Genomic DNA, 9,406 nt, shown 5'->3' on the forward strand with positions numbered 1-9,406 from the left:
ATGTGAAATGTTTATTCACTTTTAATAGCAATTCCTTTTTAGTTTGGTATCAAACACAATCGTTAATGGGTTTTTGACAACATGCTTCCTCTTTATTTATTTATTGATTGATAATTTTATATTTACAAGTATAAATGTCACCAAACACAAAAATAACTTATCATTATCATGTTATTACGTTTGGATACCAAACACGAAATAATTTTTTTTAAATTCCATTTTGACACCAGATAATCTAATAGGCACTTAAAAAGCATAAGTTGTTTCAAATAAGCAAATCCCAATCACCCTCTTAATATACAATATACACGTAAACTGATTATTCTATGCCAATTAGGTCGTTCATTACATGAATATACTTTTAACTTTTATGTTAATAAATCCAAATAACCGAGCTCCCATGTTTAACAACCTAACTAACTAGAAAATAGTGTGTTACGAAATCAATAAAAAAATGAAAGAGTAGGCTCTTAAAAGAAGTTAAACTTCAAATCAGAAAGGGGAAAAACATAAAGTATTCCACAACGAATAATAACTAAAATTACGTATATGTGCATGTTGACCAATATGAACCTTTTTATTTGGTAGGCAATCTCGGATGAAAAAAGCTCCGTGTGATTAGGTGGCAATTGAAGATTTGAAAAAACTCATGCCTGTGAACAACTTGCTAAAAGTTAGCATGCGGAATGATATAACTAGCTATCGTATTTATTTTAATTTAATATTTAGGGAATAAAAATTAGATGAGGGAAGGATAAACTTTCTAACATGGGAATTTCCAGCTTTGTATTTCTGGAGCTCCTCCTGTGCACATAAGAGCCTACATGCAGAAAAAATATATATATTTGGGATGTTATAATTAGATCCATGTTAATTATTACCAACCAACCAACCAAAAGTAGGTGTATTGTATGTATGTGTATACTACCTCCGTTGTAATTCACTTATTTCGTTAAGTAATTCCTTTTCCCTGTCATCCACTGCATCTAGCTGAAAATTAATTAATGCGTTAACAATTGAATAAAAGAAAATATAAAAATATAAAAATTCATATTCAAGATACTTTTACTAATCTATTTACAATGTTTAATTTTAATTTAATATATCAATGTAATAAACAAATTTAAAATAACAAATATGTTTTTATTTTAAAAAATGAGACGACATAGCATTGGAAAAAGACTTGAAAGAGATTTGGATTAATATTAAGATGTATAAAAATTAAAAGTGTTGGTGGAGTGTCATTGACATCGTTGGGCCAAGTAATAGACCCAAAATTAGACCTTATTATGATGAGCTGGAACAAGAGTCCATGATGGGACTGATTTTGGAGTTTGTACCTACCACCTCAAGTAATGTTAGAGTTTAGTTATTTAGGTTAATTAATAAAGGGATATATACAGTAAAGTCCCAATATTTTCATCGATTTGACAAGAAAGTCCTAAACTTTATTTTTTTCACAGTAAAGTCCAAATTACCGGCACTTTTACCCTTTTTTCCCGGTTAGCCGGTAATTAGGACTTTTTTGTCAACAATAAAGTTTAGGACTTTCTTGTCAAATCGTCAATTAGGACTTTACTGTCAAAAAAATAAAGTTTAGGACTTTTTTGTCAAATCGTTGAAAATATTAGGACTTTAGTATATATATACATTTTTTGGTTAGAAATTTAATGGTACGATACTCTTTAAGCCTAAGAGTTATTGAAACATTCCCTAATCAGTTAGATCCTATTGAAATCTTTTACGTTTGCTTCTTGTTAAATCGTTTTTTTAATCTCAACAAACCGACATTGAAAAAAATTGAGATAATCAAGAAAGAAAGAAATAACCAGGGTTGTGTTGGCTTTTTGCAGCCCCAAAAATGGAGAAATTAGAAACCGAAAAAAAACGAAATTGCCTTTCTTTCCATTCTCCGCATTCACACCCTTTTGACTAGGCATGTGTTGTTTGTGTTTGTATAAAGCCAGGACACTTTCGTCTTTTTGGGTTTCTAATTTCTCCATTTTTGAGACTGAAAAAAAGCCAACACAACCCTGGTTATTTCTTTCTTTCTTGATTATCTCAATTTTTTTCAATGTCGGTTTGTTGAGATTAAAAAAACGATTTAACAAGAAGCAAACGTAAAAGATTTCAATAGGATCTAACTGATTAGAGAATGTTTCAATAACTCTTATGCTTAAAGAGTATCATACCATTAAATTTCTAACCAAAAAAAGTATATATACACTAAAGTCCTAATATTTTCAACAATTTGACAAAAAAGTCCTAAACTTTATTTTTTTGACAGTAAAGTCCTAATTGACGATTTGACAAGAAAGTCCTAAACTTTATTTTGTTGACAAAAAAGTCCTAATTACCGGCTAACTGGGAAAAAAGGGTAAAAGTGTCAAAAAGTGCCGGTAATTTGGGCTTTACTGTCAAAAAAATAAAGTTTAGGACTTTCTTGTGAAATCGATGAAAATATTGGGACTTTACTGTATATATCCCATTAATAAAATAGACAACAGTACTATTTTCCGTAATCAAATAAGCTAATTATTGTACTTCTATAATTATAATAGGTCACAATCATACTTTAATAAGGGATCAAGCATTATGACTGATTAAACGTCATTAAGCAACTGGTGTCTTATTAGCAACCCCTCTGTATTATATATATTTTTTGAATTTCCTTTAGTATTAATTGCCTACCAAAGATCAAAGTATTTATTTTCAAATTTCTAATGGCATCTGAGAAATTCCCTATGAAATGATGCTTGCATACAACACTATGCTAGAAAATAAATGTAAAAAATGAAATGCATCAAAGCAACAAGTAGGAAAAAAAAAAAAAAAAAAGTTGATTGGGAGAGAAACATACCTTGGATTTCTCTAGTCTAGTGATGTCATCAGCAGAGACTGAGAGTGGCTTCGTGGAACTCAAAATGCCATTCTGAAAGGAGTGAGTGACATGGCATGTAAACATTTCTTTTTTCCTTTCAAACAAATTAAAAAAAAAGTTGATAAAAGTACATGGTTACTGACAGATACCCTTTGATCTGTAGCATCTCCCTGCATTGATGTAGGACCATTGGGATGTTCGATTATTATCTACACAAATGAGATAAATAATTGATTTTATAAACATCTATTTCCATGTAAAAAGGTTTTACATGATTATGCTAAAATAATAGAAAAAAGAGTATTAATACCCTCATGCTCGGACTCTTTAGCATTCCAGGAGAAGAAACCACCTAAACAAATGAAAGAGTGGTCGTTAGTTACAAGCTGAATACACATGCCAACTTTTTTCTTTTTTTTAAGTTACCTTATCATTGTCAGCATTCTCAGAGGTAACTTTAAAACGCCCTTTCTGTTGAACAACTGGGCACTTTGCTTTCTCATCTTGTTCATCATTAGTTACTGTTCCACCAATATTGTTAATAAAGAAATTATGCTTACCTTAATGAATGAAATAAGCTTAATAACCAAGCTGTTGAGTGTGATTAAATTAACAAATTGAAAACTCACATGTTGTTTTTGAAGAAACTTTGGAGATTGACTCAGATGTCAACCCATCTGCTATCTGGAGTGAATCGGATCCATTGCAGTTAGCAGTCTGACCTTGTAACTTGTCCCTGAAATTTTCATAAAATAATTATCAGGGGTGAAATAGGTCATGATATATATATATAAGCTGATGTCATCTAAGTAAAACATCATATATACCCATCCATTGCAGCAATGCATCCAGATGAAGCTACCCGCTTTTGAGAAAGAGATGCAATGCCATTTAAGGCTTTTCCACTAAAATCTGAGTTGACATTAAGAGAACAAGTCCGCAATGTCACATGTCCATTGGAAGAACTAGCAACATCTCCAGACTCGCATTCGCCCCTGAACAGTTAGGTGTAGGGCCATTGAAATTATAAATATATATACAAAAAAAAAAAGAAGCACAAATTGAAGGAAATAGCAAAACACTTTGTTCTTTCTACTAATATAAAAACTGTACTATAGTTTTACTCATCATTGACATGCGCTTACATGTTTTAACCCATAATAACAACATACTTGGATCTTTTAATAGATAGTAGCAATATGTAAACCCAAAATAGCAATGTACTTATATTTCCTTACCCCTAATAGCAATGTACTTTTGAATTACTTTTTTTAACAGCACTAAGAAATTACTTACACGTAATACCAATCTACTTACATTTCTTCACAAATAATATCACTATTTAAAATGAAACTGGTAAGTATTTTACAAGCTATTATGGGTAAAAGATTTTAAGTACTTAAGTATGTTGCTATTATGGATAAAAACCGAAGTACATTGCACATTTTTGTAAGGAAAGGTATATTGAAATTGAAAATGGTATGATTAAACTGAAGTCGACTTACATAGAAGATGATGCAATAGAGTTGACAAATGGAACAGATCCTGCCTGCAATATGTTGAATCTTTATTATAAAAAGTAGACTAAAGCATAGAATTTATCCATCAGAGTCAAAAGGAAAATGACATACTACATCAGTAGATGTGAAAGCCCTGCTCATGTATGACAATTGATGCTGAAGTTCCCTTTCACCTGCACCAGTCCCATTGAAAGAGATCGATTTCTCTAATTGGTCTTTGTCAGGTATAGGATCCTCATCCTGGATCTAATTATATAAAGAAAATTGTGTCATTGGTTAACTCAAAATTTTTGGAGGAATTACTTCAGATTTTTTGAGTTACATGAAGAAAAGTGCTGTTAATCAATCAAAATGCTTAGAATGTTCATCAGAAAATAGATATTGAGTACCATACCAAGGAAGCTTGAGCTTTCATATCTTCAAGATCGAAGTTCCAACCACTGATCCCTCTTTTATATTCGTTCTAGAAACAAGGTACAAAGAACATTCAGAAACCAAAAGTAATAAACACTAATAAAAATAACTAGGTGGTAGTTAGTATGAAAGATCTGGAGAAGGAATGGAATGGTTCATTCCATTGAAATAATAAAATCTCTGTGTTTTGGAATAGAATGGACCATTCCTGAAAGAATACGATTCCTTTTATTTTGTTACTTTCCTTCCTTAGGCATGATGGAATGGAATGAAAAATTGTAATATAACCCATTTTTATTTATAAATTTTTAATGACATCTTTTTTCCAAAAATTCATGATTTTATCTAAAATATAATTCTATTTTTATAAAGATAACTAGAAAATACTTTATTATTATAATCTTATTTGGGTTTTAATGAGCTTTTATTATGTTTAAATTATTCATTTTATACATAACAGATTACATAATCACAGTCAAATTATATATAGAATAGTTTTAGAACTATGCCTTCTATTTACATATAATATAAAAAAAGTCATAAGTATTCATTCCATTCCTACAGGTGAAACAAGCATGATCATTGAACATAATGACACATTCCATTATCTTGTTTATTCCATTCCTTCATCACTCTATTCCATCCAACCAAATAAGTTATAAGACATCATGTAGCAACTATCATCCCATAGTACAAGAAAAAAATAAAAAAAGAACCACATAACCACAAAGCAAAAATATGATTGAGCATGAGTCCTGTATAACATACCTGTGACATTTCCTCCTTTTGTCCATCGGGTATTTTCTTTTGAACAAGCATATCTTCTTCTTTTCTCTATTATTCCAAAAAATCAATTATATTGAGATGGTAAATCAATTATGACTTTGATAAACTCAAAAAAATAATAATGGAGGAACCTTCAATGCTTGAAGGCGATCACCAAGTGTTGGAAGCCCTTCGAGCAGCTTACGTGCTATAAAATCATTAGTTCTAGCTTGTCTGAAAAAAGAATGCTTCAGAAGCTTCTTTGCAGAAGGACGTTTTGAAGGATCTTTAACAAGACAACTCGCAATCATCTGCTTAAAAGACTTTGGACAGAGAAAAGACAACACGAGTATGAGATGAATCATGAGGTGATGATATAGTGGTAAAGAAAAAACAAATTAAATTACCTTAGAAAACTTCTTGTCCCTCTCATAATCAAGACCAGGAGGTGCATTTTGCAAGGTCATGAGCAAAACCTATCATGTTACAGGTATTTAAAGTTATGATTATGTAGGCTTACACAAGATAAAACAGAACAGGTTGTACTGTGTTTTGGACTGGGACTGGTGTCAATGGGACAAAAATTGCAATTTTTTATCCAACCTAAAGCGGAACATGGTGGGTTAGAGACTAGCTATCAATCTCTCATTTGTGAAAAAGACATGAATACCCTCTTCATCCGAAAATAGTCCCAATTGATGGCATAAAAAGGTAAAAAGATATGAAAATGCGAGATGGATGCACCTTCATTGGGGGGTATTTTGAGAAAGGAGCATGCCCATGAGCAAGCTCAAGAGCCGTTATACCAAAAGACCAGATATCAGCCCTGCAATCATATATAAAAATCAACTTTTCCACTACTTTGGCTTTGATAACAGAAGGGAAACCTTCAATGTACTTCTGTATCTTATCTTACTAGATAATATATGAAAATAGATGAAATCAACTTACTTGAAGTCATAGCCATGCAATTGTTCCATAACCTCAGGTGCCATCCTAAAAAACATATAAAACCATAGTAAGTATGATAAGCCACCATTGTTCCTAATGATGTCAGGTTAAATATGAACAATGCAACTCATCATATAAAATTTATGCAAGTTTAACAAAAAATACCAGCAAGGTGTCCCAACAAATGTGTTCCTTAAGCGTTGTCTATCACCAGAATCAAATAAACAAGCAGAAACACCAAGATCTCCCAGCTTGATTGCACCAGTATCACAAATCAGAATGTTTCCAGCCTGTTAATACAACAAAAGAATCACACCCACAAAAGAAAATTAATTACAAAACCAGCTTATAGCTATGATTAAGATGAATAAAAAACTCACTTTGACATCTCGATGAATGTGGCCATGATGGTGAAGATATTCCAACGCCTTTAATGTCTCACGCAGTATAGTTGCAATAACAACTTCCTCAAAACCTTCCGGATGGCAAGACTTCAGTATATGTAGGCAAGATCCACCAGGCATGAAAGGCATGACCACCCATAGGTTATGGTCATTTACAAAGGAACAATGTGATTTAAGAACATTTGGATGATCAACCAGGATCATTGTCTGAGCTTCACGCGATATATTGTTCTGATAACATAAAAACAAATGAGCAATGGAACCAACATAGTTTATCAGTTAGACTTAGATTAGGTGCCTCATAATTCATAAACCAATTTGCTACAAGTTTAAGGTGCATACAAGAGTTCATCAAATATCAGTTAAAGCAAATTTAGAGGTCCATGACACTTGAGCAATGTAGGTATGCCCTTACCAACAGGGCTTCTTCTTTGTTGTTTATGTTGGAATTTCTCCATTTTTGTTATTTTATATCATCAAATCATGAGCCAATGGAAGTATGTTTTAAAATTATTTGTAGAATCATGCTTTCAGTTAGTAGGATTATAAAATGTATTTATAAACTAGTAGTATAATCCAACCATGTTACAATTTTGACAAATTAGAATAAAATAACAGAACCACCACGGGGGAAAACACTATAGGCTATGAGTTTCAATCTCTCTCCCCTCAATAATTGTAAGGAACAGAATAAACACAAGATCATAAACTTTCTTTCTGAAAATAGCAACAGATCCTAGCCTATAAGAGTTTTTAGCTTGGAATTCTCCATAAAGTATTCTCATTGATCATAAAATGAAGATAAATAACTTCCTTGAGCATGTATTTTGATTGCCATGGTAAAAGATAATTCAACTAAAGTTCAAAACGAAAATCAGAATTTTAGTATATCTTTTAAATAACTATCAAAAGTAATCTCTCGATAACTTAGTGATAGAAGCCAGAGATGGATACAGTAAGCTCATAAGCCTAATCTATAAACCCTCAAAATCATCAAGGTGGTCTTGCAGATAATACTACAGAGTCCGATTCAGCTAATCACGACCATCTGTATGCCATAGAAAACTAGGTAACGACTAGCAACTCCGTTAAATGGAATTTGATTCTACTGTGAGATCGTCTAAATCAGATTTTAGGCTCATTGGACTTAAATATAATATGAAGAAATCATCAGAAGAACAATATGTATCGTGCAAAACCGAATATAAAAACGAAGGAACTGAATTTACCAAATCGCTGTTGCTACGTTCAAAATCAAGCACCTTAACTGCAACAATCTCCTTGTTCGGGATGCACATGGCTCGAAAAACCGAGGCACTGACACCTTGCCCTATTTCCTCATACAGCTCATAGTGCTCTGCTCCGACTGGATACTTCTTCTTCTCCATTTGAACCAACCAACCGCTAATCAAATAATTATTATATAAAAAAAGTCCTATTGAACGTCAAACACCACGGTGATACAGCTCTCAGGAGATCGTCGAATCGAAATTCTACAATACTTTTTCTTAAAAAAAACAAAAGCGGAAAAAAAAATTATCCAGACGCGTAAACGTCGAGAAGACTAAAGAAGAATGAGGAGTGAGAGATCAATTTTACGTAGAAGAACGGAAAGGCTCACAGGATTTGACTTTTGGGGCATTATTGATCGTATATCAATAACTGCAAAATCAAGCGATGAGAAATCGTGACGTATATACGAGTGAATAAAAAGGAAAGTTTTGAAATGGCGATGACGGTGATGAAGACGGCGGCGGCGGCGAGTTCAAGGTGTTGTACGTTTCACCGTGACGGAGGAACGGAGGAGAGATTTAGAGAGAGAAAACGGGCCTATCGGATCGCCGCACGTACAGGAAAGTAACGATTTACAAATGAAATTAGAATTGCAATTGCATGCTGGTATCCCGCCGCTTGTTATGTATTCTTAATTGTTATGTGATGACTACGACTCTGTGTGTGTGTGTGTTGGACTTGGATTCCAATTCTAATTGTGCTTCCCACAATAACAACAACGCGAGCCCATCACTATAAATTTTATTTTATCTTTTTTATATTTTATTCATTGACAAATAGAAACCTCTCTTTTGGAGCACGATTTTATTAAAATAACGTATTTTTAAGAATGATAGATTATAATTTTATAGTCAATGAAAATTTTGGTTATCAGAGTGATATTCCTGTTGTTGGCTTTTTTTAGGGAAACGAAGAAATATTGTTAATTATATTCGTGTTTTCAAGTGAAAATAAGTTGAAGAAAAATCGATTATTTTTATGTTAATCGGTTCACGCAAAATAAATGGAATTTGATAACTCATAATTATGTCCATATTATTATTATTATTATTATTATTATTATTATTATTATTATTATAGAGTTGTCGTTATCTTTCCAAAAGTGAAAGAAAAATTCATGAATAGAAGATGATGAACATCTTCCTCACATTCTGTCCTTTTAAAGAGCAAAGAAAAAG

The 9,406-nt window shown here is 32.2% G+C and overlaps 1 protein-coding gene across 3 annotated transcripts; it reads right to left on the reverse strand.

The window, feature by feature from the left end:
• Positions 1-260: 260 nt before the first annotated feature.
• On the reverse strand, positions 261-8,905 carry LOC145029462 (serine/threonine-protein kinase BLUS1-like). 3 transcript variants are annotated; one of them, XM_078977988.1, is made up of 20 exons: positions 8,165-8,905; positions 6,912-7,166; positions 6,697-6,821; positions 6,532-6,576; positions 6,325-6,406; positions 5,988-6,056; positions 5,733-5,903; positions 5,584-5,649; positions 4,796-4,864; positions 4,513-4,647; positions 4,387-4,430; positions 3,709-3,876; positions 3,511-3,617; positions 3,308-3,402; positions 3,192-3,233; positions 3,025-3,090; positions 2,861-2,932; positions 929-990; positions 769-820; positions 261-653 (listed from the first exon to the last, which is right to left on the reverse strand). In XM_078977988.1, exons 1-20 carry the CDS (start codon positions 8,321-8,323, stop codon positions 648-650), a joined length of 1,890 nt encoding a protein of 629 aa, XP_078834114.1. In that variant the 5' UTR covers positions 8,324-8,905; the 3' UTR covers positions 261-647. The 3 variants fall into 3 exon arrangements, with proteins under 3 accessions (XP_078834114.1, XP_078834106.1, XP_078834121.1); XM_078977980.1 differs by having other exon boundaries at positions 3,013-3,090; XM_078977995.1 differs by having other exon boundaries at positions 3,031-3,090; positions 8,165-8,903.
• Between the last annotated feature and the right edge of the window lie 501 nt (positions 8,906-9,406).

This window comes from Lactuca saligna, chromosome 1 (genome assembly GCF_052625555.1).
Source record: "Lactuca saligna cultivar CGN05327 chromosome 1, ASM5262555v1, whole genome shotgun sequence".
NCBI classification, from domain to species: Eukaryota; Viridiplantae; Streptophyta; class Magnoliopsida; order Asterales; family Asteraceae; genus Lactuca; species Lactuca saligna.